The 19,325-nt window shown below is 42.7% G+C and overlaps 1 protein-coding gene across 2 annotated transcripts in view; it reads right to left on the bottom strand.

Moving 5' to 3' along the window:
- UBE4A (ubiquitination factor E4A) overlaps window positions 1-19,325 on the bottom strand; it is a 1,266,879-nt gene that overhangs the window by 602,143 nt on the left and 645,411 nt on the right. The window contains exons 11-12 of one of the 2 annotated variants that reach the window (XM_044080891.1): window positions 13,426-13,733; window positions 13,180-13,312 (exon numbers count right to left, since the gene is read on the bottom strand). The exons of the other annotated variant lie outside the window; for it this stretch is intronic. Coding sequence (XP_043936826.1) covers window positions 13,180-13,312; window positions 13,426-13,733 — 441 coding nt within the window. The remainder of the gene's footprint in view (window positions 1-13,179; window positions 13,313-13,425; window positions 13,734-19,325) is intronic. 2 annotated transcript variants of the gene reach the window in all.

The raw sequence follows: 19,325 nt of genomic DNA, 5'->3' as shown, positions 1-19,325 counted from the left end.
ATGAATGATCTTCAGAACCCATTTGTCTGAAAGTAAATGTTGCCAAAGACAAAAATGGAGATCCAGAAAAAAGGGACAGAGTGGGATGGTGTGTCACTGTCTCTTGAACAATCATTAAAACTTGCTGGACTGTCCTTGGCTTTGGGTGGTTCAAGGATTCTTTTTCGGAAGCCCCTTACCATTTCTTCTTAAACATCTGTTTACCTGAATTTTGCAGAGACTATTTATTTTGTTTTTTGCCAAAACTGGATGAGGGGTCGGATAATCCCTTAGAAAATGAGATGAAAAATCTTAGATATTCCCTGGATCAGAATACCCCTTTCATCATACTTTTTGATCATCTCTGCAGCAGAGGGGCTTAAAAGTAAATCTCTACCCAAAGCAGAACTTAAAATCTCACTTTAACATAATCTGAGAAGATATGAAAATGCAGCCACGCAGATCTCCTCAAATCAGTACTAATAGCCACAGTCCTGAAAGTAGTATTAACAGAGTCATATGCATACTGTAAACATTGAGTAGAGGCCTGTGCAACAGATCAAACTAAATCATTTAAATCAGATTTTTCCTCACAAGAAGAAACAGCAGATAAACCATTCCTCATACTTTCAAAATGAATAAGAACAAATTTAACATATGAGACTGACAATTCACAATTTTGAAAATAAAAGATGCAGACGTATGCACTTTTCCTCCATACTTAACAATATTCTTCCTATTCTTATCAGAAAGCAAAGGATTGGAATTAAGTGTTTAGCTGCAGTAGGATCAACTAAAGCTAAAGCTGCTGGGTCAGGTTTGGGAATAGTATACACAAAATTAGACTGAGGAACTTTATACATCCTATCTGCTTTTGTTAGGGGCATCCGGCTGACTATCAGGAAAATTTCAGGCAGTAATGCACACATCCTCTAAAGCAGACAGAAATGGAGGAATGGGTCCAGGTTCTGGAAATTCCTTCTGTAATATCTCAGTATTTTCTGACGGGACTGAGAAACCTCAGTGTTCCCCTCTGAAAACAGACACATTCTAGTATTAAGTCTCAGAGAAAAAGAAACCCCCACAGGAATAATTAGAAACTGAGCTCTCGTCAGAGTCTGAATTAGACATCTGAGGAGAAAACCCTGTGTCTGTCTCTTCATATTCCTGATCATATTCAGAATTTTGAATCTCTTCAGGAAAACAGGTATCCCTCTTTCTTTTACCATAAAATGCTTAACAAGAAGAATGAATAACCTGAATTAAACCCTGAACCAGACACAGTGAACTACAGCCATCTAAGGAAATCTGAGGAGGAGTAGACACATTCTTCATTTTTTTCTTTCTTTTTGACAGATAAAAAATGTGTCCAGAGATGTTACTAACGGCGGCAGCAGCTTCCCTAGGGATGGGCATATCATTCTGACACAACAGAGAAGCCTTCCCTGTTCCCCCTCCCAACAATGACAAGAGTGTCTCTCTCTTGTCCACTGAGGGGACCCCAACAGCTACAGAAGACATGGCTAACCCCCAGTCCATAGTGACTGTAGGTGCGACACTATGGGAATCTGGGGTAAAAGATGAGTGGTCTGAGAAACAACATATGGCCACAGCAGAGTCACCCAACTACGGCTGAAGCAAATTGCTAGCCTGCTGTGGTGGCAAAGGTTGTTTGCTTACCTTTTTCTTTTTGTGGCTGGAAGAAGGACTAATTGTGGGACCAGGCAGTTTTTCCATGGTCAAGCCAAAAATGGTGCTTTTTTCCCACAGAAGACAAGCAGCAAATGCCAGTAAAAAATTAAAGTCTTTAAAAGTCACTTTTTCCACAGAAATGCACTTTAAAACACTTTGTCAGCCCCAAAAAGTAAATAAACACAACTTCTCCAGAGAAAAAAATAACTTTCAGCTACTTTAAACAACTTTTAAATGGACAAGAAAAGAGTGCTCCCCTTTGAAAGTACAATTTAGTCTTCTGACAGTCATTTAAAACAAAACTCCTACCTTTAAAATAACTTTCCTAAAGAGGAAAGTGATAAAACACATACAATTATTTGAAAATAGAAGGTTTTTTTACCCAAAGGAAACTTATCTATCCAGCAATGGAACAGCAGAAGCCGACCCTCGATCCTTGAAAGCCTTAGATGACTGTTGTCTTCATTTATATAAAGTAGAATTGTGTAAAATCTGAGCATAACAGTAAATGTCCTTCTCTTCACTGTTGCAGTATTCCTTACAGTGGGGATCCCCTGCCAAGGGTAGCCCAACATTCAGCCAGTATATCAAAGCCTTAGGTTGTAATAGGAACATTGTATATCACATGCATGCTCGCCGCACATGGAGTATATCATCCTTACAACTGAAAAGTCGGAGGAGGAGTAACATTCCAAGGAGAAAAGAGGAACATTCTATCCAGAAGAAGAAAGAAATGGGGAGGAGGGAGGGAGTGAATACTGCAACAGTGAAGAGAAGCACATCTACTGTTATGGTATGCTTTAACACAATTGTACTATGTTCTGTTGTATCACTGTTGCAGTATTCCTTACAGTAGGAAGAGTACAAAAGCTCACAAAGTAAGTTGGGAAGAGGAGAGTCCAGCAGAGCCCTCAAGAAAGCCATGAAGGATGGCCCTGACAAATCTGTCTCCAGCCTTAGAAACTATATCCAACTTATAGTTCATGGGTTCATAGGTAGGTACTAGGCTATCAGCCCAAGGGCCTATACAAGCCTAGCCAAAAAGGTACCCTGATTTTTGACACCCAAAAAAATTATTTTCCTGTGCCCCTGTCAAGCAGAGCCACAGAGGTGATCCCCGGGGTGAATTTCCTATTTCCCATCCAATCATCAAGATTTTTCTTGAAGAATGTTAATGAGAAGCTTTGTTTGATATAGACAGGCAGTTTGTTCCAGAGTATGGGAAGTCTCTGGGACAGGAATCTATCCCTCCTGCATGTTCTGTTTATTGTGGTGACATGGTTTAGGTCCCTAGAGCACGTAGCTTGGAGGGATTGGGATTTCTTTACGTGGAGCATGTCCAACAGCTCTGAGTTTGACATAGCTTTGTATGTTAGGCAGAAATCGCCTCTGAGTACGCGATATGCGACGGAGTAAAGTTGGAGTTTTTTGAGATGGTCTGCGTAGGGCATCTGTTTGAAGCCAATAATCCTTTTTGCGAGGTATTTCTGTGGCCTTTCCATTTGTTGTAGATGTCTTGTGAGGTACATACCAAAAGAGGAGTTGTACTCTACAATAGGTCTAATGAGTAACGAGTAGAGGGGAACAATGACCTCTTTTTTCCTGGATGAGAAACCTTTTCTGATGAGGTATGCCACGTAGAAGGATTTCCTGACTACTGTGGCAATGTGATTATCAAAGGAGAGACTACTGTCCACCTGTGTCCCAAGATCTCTTATCATACTTTCGGTGATAAGTAGACTACCACCTATGTGGTAGCTCATGGGTACAGAGTTTTTACCAAAGGGGAATGACAATGCACTTTTTGACACTGAGTTTGAGGCCATGGCTTTGACACCAGGCATCTGTCTCAGTGAGGTCCTTTTGTAGGATGTGCACAACGTTAAGAGTTTCAGTTATGGCTCCTAGTTTGCAGTCATCTGCGAACTTCGTTAGTCAAAGACCTTCTGTGTTAGCCTGTACTTCAGAAAAGTAGATAAAAAACAGGAAAGGCCCCAGGACTGAACCCTGTGGTACTCCACTTGTCACTGGTCTGAAGTCAGATTTGGAGTCTGCTACTTTCACAGTGTGGGTTCGGTCAGTGAGCCAGTTGGCAACCCATCTTGTGACATAGGAATTTACACCTAGTTTAGTGAATTTATCTATAATTCCAGAGTGGGGGATGGTGTCAAAAGCCTTGGGCACAAAGCCTGAGTTGAGGCTATGATTGAACATGGTGATTAGCTGGGGTGCCAGTTCATTCTGTAGTTCATGTAGAACACAGCCTGGGATGTTGTCAGGTCCCATGGATGCTGTATTCTTGGCTTTTGAGAGTGTGGTTTTTACCTGTGCAACCGTGACTACAGGAACTTTGTATTCTTTTGGTATAGAGATGGGCCCTTTAGGGGGTGAGGGGGGGTAAATTTAGCAATGAACCTACATGCAAGGATGTAGGCAATATCAGTTGGTTCTGTATATTTAGTGCCATTGTACTGTAATTCAGAGCAGATCTGAGTGTTGCCATTGAGATTCTTGACATAGCTATAGAATGCTTTGTGGTTGTCTTTAGAATCAGTGACTATTTTGTTTTCATAACTAGCTTTGGAGGATTTTATGAGGGATCTCAACTTCTTACTGAGGCTGACCAGGGAGTTCTTCCAGTCATGGGATTTTACTCTTTTTTGCAACAGTTTATTTCTTCTGTTATAGAGTTTGTTTATGGCAGGGGACCACCAGATTGGCTTCCTTTTTTGTAGGATAGCATCTTGGTTCTGTCATGGATAGCATGATCCATGCACTTGTGTAAGTGCTTATAAAGTGCATTTGTGTAGGATTCAGCAGTCATACCTCTACTGTCCATCTGCATGGGTGTTGTGAAGTTTGCCACTTCTGTCTTAAGAAGCGTGAGGTTGCCTTTGGAGAAATTTTTTAGTGTGGTTTTCCTAATGGAGGGTGGGGGCGGGATGTGGATGTCTAGGCTGATTAGCTTGTGGTCGGATCTGACCAACAAGGAACTGACCTCTGGTGTGGAACACCAGTTGCCCATGTTGGTAATGACCAGGTCTGGGATATTGCTGCTTCTGGTGGGGGTGTGGATAAGTTGATCCAAGGAGTTGGAATTTATGAATTCCAAAAAACGCTGAGCAAAAGAGTTGGTACATGAGTAGTTTTCCCAGTTAATGGTGGGGTAGTTGAAATTGCCCATTATTAGGGTGTTGTGTTGTACCCTAATATTTTCCAGTGTATCAAGAAATGAGGAGTGGGAATCCTGGGGCATGGTGGGGATCTGTAGAAAGTTACAGTTTGGATTGTGTTCTTGACCAGAGTTAGTTGCACTTGGATAATCTTGGATGCATTATGCTGAAGAATTAGCCTGGAGGTGTGGATATCCTTAATGAATATGGACACGCCTCCACCTTTAGTGTTTCGGTCCACGTTAGGTAGCCGAAAGGTGTGGTATGAATTGTAGCCTTCTCTGGAGCCTTGAATCAGGTCTCTGTTACTGCAAGATGTCGATGTTCTCCATTTTAAGGAGTGCCTCGAGTGAATGCATTTTGAGGTTTAGACATCTAGCATTGAGTAGCATTACCCTCAGATTTTGCTTGCTTGTATCTGTTATGGTGGTGAATTTGTCATTTGAACCTTACCTAAAAAAGGCACTATAGGGGTGGCAAGAGCCTTAGCCAGTATCCAGAATCCCAAGGGCAACAGGTGCAGGTGTCCTTGTACTGTGGTATCATTCTGGGTGATGGCAGGATGCTACTCAGGGCTGGGGTCATACCTGCCTGGGCTACAAGATCGGAGAGCTCCTCCATGTCTCTTTTCATGTAGTCCAGTGAGGTATGTCTCCGGTCATTCACACCAACATGGACAATGACAGAGTCATATTTGTACTTGCTGTGGAGTGACCTGAGTGTGTGTGTTATGTGGTGGATCCTGGCACTCGACAGGCAGCTGACGGTAACCTTCTCCTTGTTTAGCCTGGTGAGTGGAACATCAGTGTGCCTGACTAGAGTCACCTATGACCAGAGTGTTGTGTACGTTGTTATGCCTTATGGGCTATGGTTGAGTGGCACACTGAGTTTGTGGGCTATGTGTCATTTCGGTTGTGTTGGGAGGTGAAGGTTGCATACGTTTCTGCTGTGGAGGTCTCTGTTGCTTGAGCAGATTTTTATTGAGAGCCTCCGCGAATGTAGGTGTGTGCTTTGTGTTGCTATGTGTGTGTTTTGGTGGTGTAAGTTTTGAGGGACTATGTGATGAGTGTGGTGTGGTGCAAGTGTTTACCTTCTCCTCTTGACTGTCTAGTCCAGCCTTGGGTGAAGAGAGCTTTGCTTCCAGTTTGGCTATACAAGTGCATCTCTCACAGGTTGTAGTGTTGGGTGGTAGGAGGAGAGGGTTGTCCGTGTACATGAGGCAATTGCTGCATTGCCCCAAGATGCCTAGATTCATCAAGTAGACAGGAGAAAACACCGGGAGCTGACCCTTAGACATGCCTGGATAGGTGCTTATTTAAGTACTAAAAACTGTTTTCCTCTGTACAAGTGAGGAAATTTGAGTGCTGTAGTAATTTGTAGCTTATTTAGTGTTTACAACGAGTTCTGAACAAGTGCTGAGCGCAAAGAAACAAATTTGAGTGCTAAAACTAAAAAACTGACTAGTTCTAAAGGAAAATTTGAAGAGCAGACTTTATGGCGCCAGGAATAGTTTAACCCTAGCTAAGCGGCGATGCATAAAGTGTATATTTTTTTTTTATTTAATATAACAGTAGCAGCAAACTGATTTAAACAAATTAACCAATGAAAAGCTAAAAACTGAGCTCCGTTCCAGCAGTCTTCAATCAGACAAGTTCTAACTGCACACTTCTGCCACTAGGGTGCAGGGGAACGTTCTCCAAAAAACGATGGGCTGGATTAGTGCTCAAGTTATACAAACAAAGCTAGATTCAGCAGGTCTGAATTTAGTCTATGCTACAGCAAACAAGGCATACCAATTTCAGAAAGAAACAGTTCAAATAAGCAGGCACAACAAGCCTTTAACCAGAAACTCCCAGCTCAGAAGGACAGAATCTACCCTCTCCTCCCACAAGAGTGCAGACTATACCTTCTTAGTTTAAAATAACTAGCCCGAAGCCCAAGTGGTTGGTAAATGTATGCACAGACATCCATGTAGCTGCCTCAAGAATGGAGTTAGTATCCAAACCTTTGGAAAAGGCACCAGAAGAAGCCACAGCCTTGACAGAATGAGCCTTAACAGAAAGAAGGCTTTTCCTATGAAAGCAGAAATAAAAGAAAATGGCCTTAGGGATCCTAGATGAAACACTTTGCTTAGAAACAGCTAAACCTAAATACGTAAGATGAAAAGAAACAAAAACAAGCTCATATTTAAAAATGGCTTTAGTTTTATCCAGATAATATCTGAGTTGTCTATGTAAATCCAAGGTGTGAAGAACCTTCTCACTAGCAGAGTGTGGAGAAGGGAAAAAAGTGGGCAAATGCATAGACTAAGAGACAACTCATTAACCAACTTGGGCATAAAAGAAGGATTAGTATGAAGAGGCACCCTTGTTCCTACGAAAAAAGCAAAAAAAGGAGGACAGCCATAATGGCCTGCAGCTCAGACACCCATCTGGCTGAGGTAAAGGCCAAAAGAAGAACAGTCATCAAAGTACAATGTTTTAAGGAAACTGAAGTTGCAGGCTCAAAAGGAGCCTGAGTCAGTTTTTCCAGGACAAATTAAGGTCCCAGGAAGGAGGAATAGAGTTCATGGGAGGCCTAATATGAAGGACGTCTTTAAGAAAATGTTTGACCTTGAATCTAGAAGCCAAAGGGGGAGTTAAAGTTAGCAGAAATATCTGACAGGTGGGCTTTAACAGAAGAGTATGCCAACTCAGCAGTGAGCAATTCACACAAATAAGAGAGAACCACAGGAACTTCCACATAAAGTGGACTCAGACACCAAACAGAAAATCTCTTCCATTTGGATAAATAAGATTTCATGGTGTTTGGTTTCCTGGCCTCCTGCAGAACTCGATGCACATCCTGAGAAAAAAGGTTCCTAAAAGGGATCAAATCCCTATCACACACATTGTCAGTTGAAGAGTGGACAGGTGGGAATGGATGAGAGACCCCTTGTCGTGTGTGAGTAGGTCCACCCTGTGAGGTAACTTGTGATGACTGCCTTGGTTAAATGCAGAAGAAGATGGAACCAGTGCTGTCTGGGTCAAAAGGGAGTCATCAATAAGATTTTGTAGCATCCATCCTGCTCTATCTTGAACACAGCCTGTGGTACTAGAGGAAGGGGAGGGAAGGCATAAAGAAACATCTCCTTCCAGGAAAAAGATTGGGTGTCCATCTTCCAAGACAGAGGACATGGGACTCTGGTACAAAATGGAGGAAGTTGTCTGTTCAGAATGGAGGCAAAAAGATTTACTTGAGGAGTACCCCACTGGTGCACAATGTCCAGAAACACATCTCTGCGAAGCATCCACTCATGAGCGCATGTTATGGCCTGCTCAGATAATCTACCGCGAAGTTCTGATCTGAAAAAAATAAAAACAGTCTGAAGAGTCACCTGAGACTGGACAGTTGGGTCTCAAATCTGAAGAGCTAGTCTGCACAAGAAGTAGGACTTTGTCCCCTCTTAATTGCTTATGTCCCAGGTCACTGTAGTATTGTTTGTGATGACTTTTGGGGCCCTGGAAGAAAAAGAGAATGAATGGCCTGAAGGGCCAGGAGAAGAACTCTCATCTCTGATATTGATATGGTCCTTCTTCTAAGGAAAAGACCACAGGCCCTGAACTTTCAGAAGACCAAAGAAGGGCTCCCCACTTCTGAGGCATTTGAAAAGAGTTCCTGAGAGGGGACTGGAGGTTGAAAATGAAGGCCTAGGTTCAGGGACAAATGATGAATCCACCTCTAAAGCTCCATCTTGAGGCATGGGAGAAAGAGAATCAGAAAATCTAAAGGATGAGAATGTTGAAGCCAAACTAACTTTAGGAACCACCGGAGCTTTCTCACATGAAGCTTGCCCAGAAGAAGTATAGGAATGCTGGAAGCCATATAACCCAGAGCCCTTAGAAAGTCCCTGGCTGTAAAGGAGAACAGAGGAAGAAGGGATTGAAATAAAGTAACCAGAGTTAGAGCCTTGGGAGGAGGTAGAGATGCTAGCATTGTAATAGCCTGCAGCCTGCACCCTAGAAAAACATGACCTTGAGAAGGAGTAGGGAAAGATTTTTGGAAATTCACTGCAAACCCTAGGCTTTGCAGGAGACAAGTTGAGTAATGAAGATGCTGAAGCAAAATCTCTGGAGAGGAAGCCTGACTAAGCAGATTTTCTAGATAAGGAAAGTTCTGTATTCCCCTCAACCTGCAAATAGCAATCACAGAAGCGAAGCATTTGGTGAAGACCCTTGGGGCAGTAGAGAGGCCAAAAAGCAAAGCAGAGAACTGAAAATGCAAGATAGCAACAGAGAAACATAAAAACTTCCTGAAAAGGAGATGAATCTGGATATGGAGATAGGCATTCCTGAGATCCAGTGAAACTAGGAAAGCCTGAGAAAGAACAGGAAACAAGGTTTGAAGGGACAACATTCGAAAGGAAGGAATTTTCAAAAAGGTGTTGAGTTGAGAGAGATCCAGAACAGGTCTCTAGGTATCTTCTTTCCTGGGAACCAGAAACATTCTGGAGTAAAATCCCTTCCCCCTTTTGAAGAGCTGGAACTGCTTGAGACAAAAGGCTCCTACGAACATCTGGAAAAAGGGGGCAGCTGTTCCTGAGGAGGTTGAGGAATACCCAAAAAGGGCAGGAAGAGATTTCCAAACCATGTAATACGCCTGACAACCTGACAAATGATGGACAGAACCCAAGAATTCTGAGTTATTCTTAACCGATTTGGAAGGGACACAGAAAGACAAAGAGAGAGAGGAATGTGACTGAGTAGGGGAGAAAAAAGGTAGTCAGAAAGAGAGTGGTTTATTTGGAAAAGGCGACTTCTGAGCTGAAGGAGTTTGAGTAGACTTGGAGGAGCCCTACTACCACCCTTTTTTACCTTTGGGTGGAAGACGAGACTGCCTTCAGACAAAGGCAGGTTTATTAGGGTAGTTCCTCTGAAATCTAGGAACAAGGTTAACAAAAATAGGTTTCAATTCCTGCATAGCCTAACCCCTTTCCTGAAGAGAATTATAATGCTCAGCAGCTGCAGAACCAAAGAAATGTTTATTATCTACAGAAGCATCTGACAGCTTGGCCTTAATATCATCAGGCAAATGCTGAAGGTGAAGCCAGGAATACCTCTTCAACACAGAACCAAAGGCAACAGCTCTAGATGAGGCATCAGCTGCATTATAACTGCATTTAACAGAATGGCAATTACTTGAGAAGAAGACCCTAACAAAGAAAGAGATGAAGTCTTCCTCTCAGAGTCAGGAAGGTCTGAAATAACTTGAAAAGCTGAGACAGAAGAGCCAAAACATACCTGGTCATGTAGGTCTGGTAATTCACAGCTCAAAAGGCCAGGACAGCAGCAGTATATATTTTCTTACCCAAGCTCTCCATGGTTCTGCTGTTCATATCAGATGGTAGCAGATTAGTAGAAGGTAAAAGCCTAGATGGCTTATCAGAAGAAACAGAAATAAAAGAAGAATCAGCAGAGGGACACTTGTAAAAGGAATTTGCAATCATCAGGCACCTTATAAAACCTATCAGGTTTTTAGGAGCAGGGGGCTGGGAGTCAAGAGCTTGAGAAGCTGCAGAAAAAAAAAAAGTATCCAACAAGGCAGCAAGACCAGAAGGGACAGCAAAGGGCTTGGGAGACTCCATTTGACGGAAATGATAAAATATCTGCTGAACATTCAAGACCTGGGTATAGTCCCACTTAAAAACCTCCATCATACAGGAAACTGGATATCCAAAAGAAATCTCCTCAAAAGAAGAATCAGGACCAATAGAATTCTCTTCCTCAGAACCATAGTTCAAGGGAGTGGGACTCTAAGAGGAACAGGTTAAGGATTCCTCATCAGAATCCACATCCTTATTAGACGAAAACTGCTCCCTAGGCCTCTTAAGAGAAGTGGAAGACCCAAGAGGGAGCAGGAATAGAGACCTCCTGAGGAGGCCTCAGAGTCATAAGGGCAATAAAAAAACCCTTTGTGAAACCCTGCTATTCACTCTGAGGATCCTTAGAAGCAGGAGAAATATGCTTAGTTTTCTGCATCCTTTTCAAGGGGACATCAGTCCTAAAAACTTAGGTGGCTGAGACCTCTGCCTACATTCAATAAGTGTAGTTGAAATCTCCTCACTATCAAGGATTTGCAGAACAGCCCTAAGACCTTCGGACCTAAGACCTTTGGAAATAATCAGCTGCAGTTCCCCCTGAATATCCAAAACGGATGTCTGGAGAGCTCTGGGGTGTGTGAGAAGCTGGATCCATGCCGGCCTCCAAAACCGTCTTTGCAGAGGAATCAGACTGAAAAAACAGGTGGTCCTCTGGGCTTTCATCTGCCTCGAGAGAGATGTCTGGTGGAGGTGGAACAGCTGAAGAATCTGACTGAGCATTCTTGGTCTTCTTCATGGACAGCTGTTCCTCGGGAGAGGAAAATTCGACCATAGTACCCTGACTCTAAGACACTGTTTCTCTAGGTAAATGACTAGTGAGGAGAAATGACTAAGCAAAGTTTTTGGAATAAAAGCCTGACAAACAGGACAAGACGTATGGCCATGAGAAGCACCTAAGCAAAATAAACACTGCTCGTGTTGGTCCTTATGGGGAATCTGTCTCTCACATTGGCATTTCCCCTTTCTGGATGTCATGAAACCTACAACCACATGTAAAAGAAGATAAGAAGTAACACTCCAAAGGGGCACTTATCTAAAAAAACAGCTCAGCAACCAGCAGATGAACCGGAGTTCAGACTGACGATTGAAGATGGCATTTGGACTGATGGCAAGAAGTTCTGAGGATGGTACATCCGTGTATCACCTTTATGCCCTACGCCATGTTTGGGGAACATACGTGTGGCGAATGATGCCCCTATTACAACCTAAGGCTTTGGTATACTGGCTGGACATTGGGCTACCCTGGGCAGGGGATCCCTAGTGTAAGGATTACTGCAACAATGACACAGAAGGAAATCTATCTCTACCTGAGATTACAAAAAGAAACTGACAATCACTGCTAAATACTGTACCTCTTATTTAATATCATTCCTCAAATGTTCATAGGTTCATTGGCTAGCTGCCCTTGTGAATCATTTTAGGTCTAGCCAATTTCTTTGTGAGAATCAATGGTTGTACCTTGTGTTTGTCAGATAAGCACCTTATCCATTATGCCAGTCACCAACTGAATATTAGGCTATCAATCTGCAGACTACTACAAATTTAGCCAATGACAAGAGATTAGAATAAAAAAAAGCAATTACTAGAAAATGGAAATCAAAATCTAAACCAACTATACTAGAAGTAGTGAAAATAGTAACAGAGGTAAAACAACTGGAACTGATATTTTTAGGAAAGGGTGGTAGCAACTACATAGGAAAAATGGGAATTGTTGGAACAATACATACAAGGGAGGAATGATGTTTACAAGGCAGTAGGACTTAAATGAGCTATGTAATGTTTGACTGAAAAAGATTGGGTAGATTATGAGTGATATATAAGGTTTGCAACTGGGAGTATGTCAGTACGGTTTGTGATGTAAAGTGCTTGCAGCTAGGTTTGTGTCAGTGTGGTTTGTTTTCATTTGTATACATGTATGATTGACTATATAGTAAGTGATGGTTTAATAAAGATGTTTCTTGTTTAAAAAAACAAAAAGGCAGGAACTGAATAACATATGCAATGTTGCTTAGATTATATGATATATAACAGTATATGTGAAGTAAAATGTTGGTTATGTTAATTACAGTGTGATTAAATTTTCTATGAATGTAAATTTGACTATGTCACAAGTGATAATTCAATAAAGGTGTTTGGAAAAAAAAACTGTACATTGTATCTGTGAGAGCAAGAACTTAACCATTATGCCAAACTCTCCTCCACAATGTTGTTTCTAATATACAAACAACTTTTCTCTATAATTTGAAAAGTCTGGCATATTGTTCAATACTGACTTAAAAGAAGCACATTTCCCACATTAATATGCTTGTTGTGGGTACTGTTGATACACTTGCTTTGCAATTCACAGATTTTTAATGCTTTTTATTGAAATATATTTTGTTTTGGATGATGCAACATAATCACTTTGTGGTAAATTTATACTCGGGTCATGTCTGAAAATGTTTTCAGGACCAGCCCACCTATCTAGGTAACAAAGTCTTAAATAAATAAATACAAGGTTTACCTGGATTCTGCATAAGTGCTCGAGAATACTGACAACAATGTATGCAAATGGATGTTGAATATTACAGCAATCAACGTATGGCACATGAATAAGCATTAGACTTTGGTTTGAATGAAAGTTTCTGCTACTTAACTGGCCCTGAACTCATCAGTCCAATTAAAAAAACATAAATGCAAAGTCCATGTAAGGTTCACCTTTCTACATTCCCCATGAAGACTGTGATAAACTGAAGAACATGCTCAAGGGAATCCGCTGAAGTCTCCAAAATGTCATCAGCAAAGCGGCGCAAGAAGATGAAGAAATCACCCAGATTATCAGCAAAAAATTCTGTTAAAACAAAGAAAAGAGACAATAAACGGTGAAAAAACAGTTCACCGCTGTGACTGAAATAAATGTCGAAAAATGCTCCATTACCATTGGATGTTCAACAAACTTTGTACCTGGCACATAAGCCAATAAACTGTGCCGCACTTCTGGAAGGGGGAATGTCAGTTCCACATGTTCAGTGCCTTGATTACCCAAAGCAAACTGGATTAGCAAAGCTGCTGTAGATACCTGTAAATTTACACAGTTCTGCAACATTTGAGGCTCTGTCACAGCAGCCTTTGTGGACAGGTAGACAGTCATTAAACGTTCAAACTGCTCACGAAGGTTCTCAGCTGTAGGGCTGGAGGTTTGTTGGGCCTCACGCCATGCTACCTGAAGCCGATGAAGACTCTGATTCATCTTGACCATCTGATCATGTAACCTGAAAACAAGATAAAAAGGGAAAAACTAACGTCATTAAAACAGCAAAAATAGAAAGTTATGTCTTGCCATAACTTAGCATCTGTGTTGTCCATCTTCATTCCTCCTCACTATAGGGTCTTGTATCCGGCTCGGCCACATCTTCCAGACTTTGATCTGACTCTCGGGTTCCTTCCCTTTACACACAATGCACTACACCCACCCATGCACCTCACATTGAGTTTGCTGATTCACCATCCATCAATAACCAGGACAGAACAGAAAGAAAGGCAACTGAGGCTTAGACAAGGGACCTAAGTGTACTGCCATCTTCCATAGATCCTCTAGAAGAATAAGGCAGGGGGATGGCTGAGTGGGAAAGTGAGGAGGAATGAAGATGGAAGACACGTAAGCCAAGTTATAGTAAGACAAAACTTTCTAATCTGATACTGTCCTCTTCATTCCTCCTCATGATAGGGTCAGAGTTCCCAGCTTCATGATTCTTGGGTGACCTTCATGGAAGGATGTGCTGGAGCACCATCGAGCCAAAGGAAGCCCTATTCCTAGACATGATATTCAATTTGTAGTGCGCGACAAAAGTGTGATTGTTTGACCAAGTGGCTGCCGCACAAATATCATCAATGGAAAGTCTGGATAAGAAAGCAGAAGTAGCAGTCACAGATCTAGTAGAATGTGCTTTTGGAGGTCGAGGCAGTTCTAAATAAAGGTGATACAGTCAGTGATTAAACCAAAACCAAGTAAAAGAACAGGACCAAGAACAAGTTTGAAGACCACAAAGCTGACGCCACCAAGTTTGAATGAATCCAAAACTGGTCTTTATTTGTAGAAAAACACCACACTAGTACCACGTATCACTATCACTGATCCATTTTGCCAGTGTGATTTTAGACACTGCTCGGCCTAGTTTGTAGGAGAGAAGGCTATATACAATTGGTCTGACTTCCTAAGTTGCTTTGTCCTGTGCAGATAAAAACGTAGTTGTCTATAAACATCATGGAGATTCAAAATATACTCTCCTTTGTTGGAAAAATTAGGAAAGAAATAATGGCTACTAAGAAGATTTTCTTCCATGACAAAGACTTCAAGTCACAACTAGCTGCTGGCTCAAATGGTCCTTGAATCAAACTCTGCAGCACAATAGTGAGATCCCAAGGAGGAGATGGATCTTTAGTAGGTGGTCTCAGCAAAGAAAATGCCCTTCGTAAACACTTTGCATAACCTGAAGGCAGACAAGTATTGAGATTGGCTAATCGTATGAAAATTGGAAATTGCTGGCAGTTGAAGACTGATGGTAGAAAAACCTGCTCTTTCTTTAAACAAGGTACTAAGAAAAAGCAAAATGTCTGATACAGGTGCCAAGAAGGGATCAATATTTTTCTTGCAGCCCAAATAACAAACCTTTTCCATTTACTATTGTAGACCTTCTTAGTGGACACTTTTTGAAAGGCCAGAATGACATTATGAACTGGGAAGGCAAGCCTGGACTGTCTGACTATGGTTGGAAGTGGAGAAACCATGCGGTCAGTTTAAGGGCATGAGGATTGGGATGCTGCAATCCTGACAGGTGAGAATGGAGATCCTGCCTTGGCTCCAGTATCCAAGGAGGATATTTTGATGAGACCACAGGAAGGGAAAAAAATTTTCAAGGCCAGAAGGGGGCAATGAGGAGGACTGAGCTCTTCAGCCCGCTTGCCTTCTAAATAAATTTTGGTATAAATATAAGGGGGGATAAACATACAGGAGACCTGGGAGCCAATCATGCACCAGACCATCCCTCGGGGGGGGGGGGGGATCGGAGCAAAAAACTCACTGCATTTGTAGTTGAGGGGAGAGGCAAAAAGATCTCAGCAAGATTAACCCCAACACTTGAAGATCATGTTCACCACTGACTGCTCGACGGACCACTCGTGTGGAATCAGTATAGATTTGCTGAGTCTGTCTGCCAGCTTGTTGGTTTTCCCTGGAAATGTGTGTTGCAACCAGAAAGCGATCTGAAAATATCGCCCATTTTCATACATTCATGGCCTCCCTGCACAATGGGTAAGAACAGGTTCCTCCTTGCTTGCTGATGTACCAGACTACAGACATGTTGTTGGTGTGAACAGCAACAGTTGAACAGCAACAGTCCTCAGAAGGAAGGCATGCAACATTAGTAGAACTGCTCTCATCTCCAGGACACTGATATGCATCCTGGTCTCCATGCATGGGTCTTGGAAAGGCCCTTGGGATTTACAGAGCCACACTTTCTTGCCTCCACACTGGTTCCTCAAAAAGGACCTCTGAGGCATAGAAAACTTGATTCCCATGGCAGAAAGGGCCTTCCCGTCCTTTTCACTGCAGGTGAATGTATCTCTAACAGAAGGCCAAAACAGTTGAGCCATCAAAGGACACCTTGAAGGGTTCTGCAATATCATAGTCTCATCCAGGCGTGTCTCCTTAGGGATAGGCCTGAACCAGCTGCCTATGAGGTACCTTCCACTGTATGGGAGATCAACCTTGTGAAGGAATTAGCAATGGACGACAGGATGGCCAGCTTGGGAGAAAGTTTCTTAAGCTCCTCCACAGGCACAGACTCAGAGAAAGAGACGGACAACTCCTTGATCAGCTCTCTCTGAAGCCGGGTAAAATGAGCTAGATAATTTAATGACTGCAGCGAAGTAGCTGAGGGGTAAACGCACTTTCCGAACCTCTCCAACACTCTAGACTCCTTGTTAGGTGTATGGACATTGACAGTCTACTCTTCCAGTTCTTTTTAGTGGGCACTGCCACCACAATAGCAACAACTACTGGAACCTTGCTTAGTGTTTCCTATCAGCCAGTGGGACCAGGAACCTATCAGGCCATTTAGGAATAGGCTTGATGGTATCCGGTTACTTCCATGCCCAGCAGGATACCAAATCAATGAGGTCATCCACTAGGGGAGTCACCCAGGATGCAAACGGGCCCACCTCAAAAGCCTCCAAGAACATTGACTCCTCAGAAGGAGGAGGTTGGACAGACCACCCACCTTTTTGCTTCAGGATCTCTAGAATATTTCTGAAGGAGACATCATCAAGTGTCGATCAAGGAGATGCTTCTCCCTCATCAACGTCATTGTCTTCAGTTAATGACTCCATCGGATAGCTGATGTGCCTCCTTTTGCTTGTCTTCTTCTGGGGAACTTCCTCCATGGGGTACTCGGGGGGGGGGGGGCATCAGAAGAAGGGGATCCTTCCTGGGCTGGAAGACCTTGGACACTGCACAGGGCAGGATGGCTCAGAACAGAATGAGTATGCTCAAGACCACGACCCAAAAGGGGTAGAGGAGTAGGCTGCAGGACATGAGAAGATGGTTTTCTGCTAAGGGAGAATACCCTTTCTACTACCTGGAAGGCCAACATGCCCAGAGAAGCCCTTTCCACCTCTCTTGGAGCCAAAGCAGTGAAAGGGAGGTGGTCAGAATTCACTCCAGATTCATGGCCTCCAGAGGGAACCGAGCTGTCGAGGGGCGAAGCATCCCGGAGAAGAGATGGCTCTGACAAGGATGGTGCCGACCCTATTCCCCCGGACTCAGCACCGACATCCCAGCTCCCAGATCTGCTCTGCTCTGACAGAATATGAACAGAGCTTATCAGGAGAACCACTGGAGTCAAGGAAGGTGTGGTTTCCCCACTGCCAAGGACAGCACTCTCGGGGGTCCTGAAACCTGCAACTCTGAAGCTGAGGGTAAGATCGGAGATGGTGTTCTGATGGTATGGGCCGGGTAGCTCAGTGATCTGATATAGAATGAAGCCGACACTACCCCCACCTGAATCTTGGCCTTGAGAAACTTCCTCATCATCTTGTACATGTCTGCCTTGGACCAGTTACTAGAGGACTTGGAAGAAGCCAACGAGGAAGGTCTGGAGTGCCTAGACTTTAGTGAAGGGGACTGTCCTTGCCGGCCTTGGGACTTGCTTCAAGCACTTGGATCCAGAGCCCTAGGATCTGACACTGGAGCCAAAGAAACAGGAGGAGATATGATAACAACTTCAGTTGCATCCAAAGAGGCAAGGCATCAGTCTTCTTTGAATCAAGAAAGTGGGATCTGAAATGTTCTTAGATTTTGATTTAGGCTCTAAGGGGTCTCTCAGGGAAGCAGCGAGAGACCCCCTCTTAGGCTCCTTGGAGGAGGACAAAGCCATGGAGGGGTTCTGAGCCTCAGAAGCTGAAAGAGGAAGATGACCCCTTAAGATAAGCTTGTTGCACCTATCTTCAAGTACATGTGGAATAAAGGATGCGCAAATCTCACAATTTGCTTTAAGATGGTCAGTGCCTGGACAGCAGATGCACTCCTTGTGGGCATCTTGGCTGGGGATCTTGTGCCCACAAGAAGTGCATCTCTTGAAACCAGGAGATGGTTTGTCCGACAGAAGTGCTGTCAGAACGAGACCCGTCTGAAGCCTGCCAAAAACAATGCACTCCACAGCAACTCTTAGCACTAACTGTACCACCACCAAGCTATCACACACACTTTTTTTTCTTTTAAGATAAAAAAGAAGAATCATACACAAGTCAAAAGCACACACGATTAGCTAATTCTAAAGGGAAACTATTTTAACAATTTCAACTATTTAAGCTACCTTAACTATTAAATAATGTTATAAGAAAAACACACGTCAAAAACTCCATAACATCCTAACACTACAAACTTCTAAAATGATAAAACTAACACACCCAAAACTAGCAAAAGACACAGGAGGATCACACTAAATAAATTCTAAGTACTAAAGCTAGAAAAGACTGAAAAAAGATATAGCTTGTCGAGAGACTGGATCTTCCGTCTGGCTTTGAATGCGACAAATGAGATCTGAGGTGCTTGGGTGGGTATACTGCATTATGGGTAAAGAGGAGCTCGAGTGTCGGATCCAAGTCTGGAAGATGCGGCTGACCGGATCCGAAGATTGGATCCAAGACCCTATCATGGGGAGGAATGAAGAGGACAACATCATATCAAAAGCTTAAATAAACACAAACTATGTTCAATATCTTTTTTCCAAGATGCTAACTTCCCAATGCTAGTGATTCCCTTAAGCCAAACTCAAGTTTCTACTCCATCTTCTACCACCCTCTCCCATCCACAACTTATTAAACTCCATTAACCTTTCTTCACAAGCTTCTGCTGCATACCCTGTATCATTTTGCATTAGTTCACTGAAACCTTTCCAGTGCTTTAAGCCATTCTACAACCACCCTCATGGGTTCATTCTACAACCACCCTCATGAGTTATGTCTCTTAAAGTGACCTCGTGAACTGCCATCACTATTCATCGTGGTTACCAGATAAGGAGGTAAACAGAAGTGGATTACACATTTTTTAAAAAGTACATTTCCGCAGAGTAATATATCAATTAGAAAAGCTATCACAGACAAACAAGGGGAGCTGCCAGCATCTCCATGGATACATATTGGACAAATATGCAGAATTATTTTGCTTTTCAAGCACCCTGTCTGTTGAAATGACACATGTTAATATTTCAATTCACCATGGAGTGCTTTTAAAAAGGTTACTATTTAGTATTCAGTAACTTTTTTCCTACATAGGACTTTTACTTTAAAATTTTATTCTGTTTCAC

Source organism: Protopterus annectens, chromosome 8.part0 (genome assembly GCF_019279795.1).
Source record: "Protopterus annectens isolate FY-2018-M chromosome 8.part0, PAN1.0, whole genome shotgun sequence".
NCBI classification, from domain to species: domain Eukaryota; kingdom Metazoa; phylum Chordata; order Ceratodontiformes; family Protopteridae; genus Protopterus; species Protopterus annectens.
Note: the sequence above shows the minus strand (reverse complement) of the source record. Positions and strands in the feature narration are given on the sequence as shown.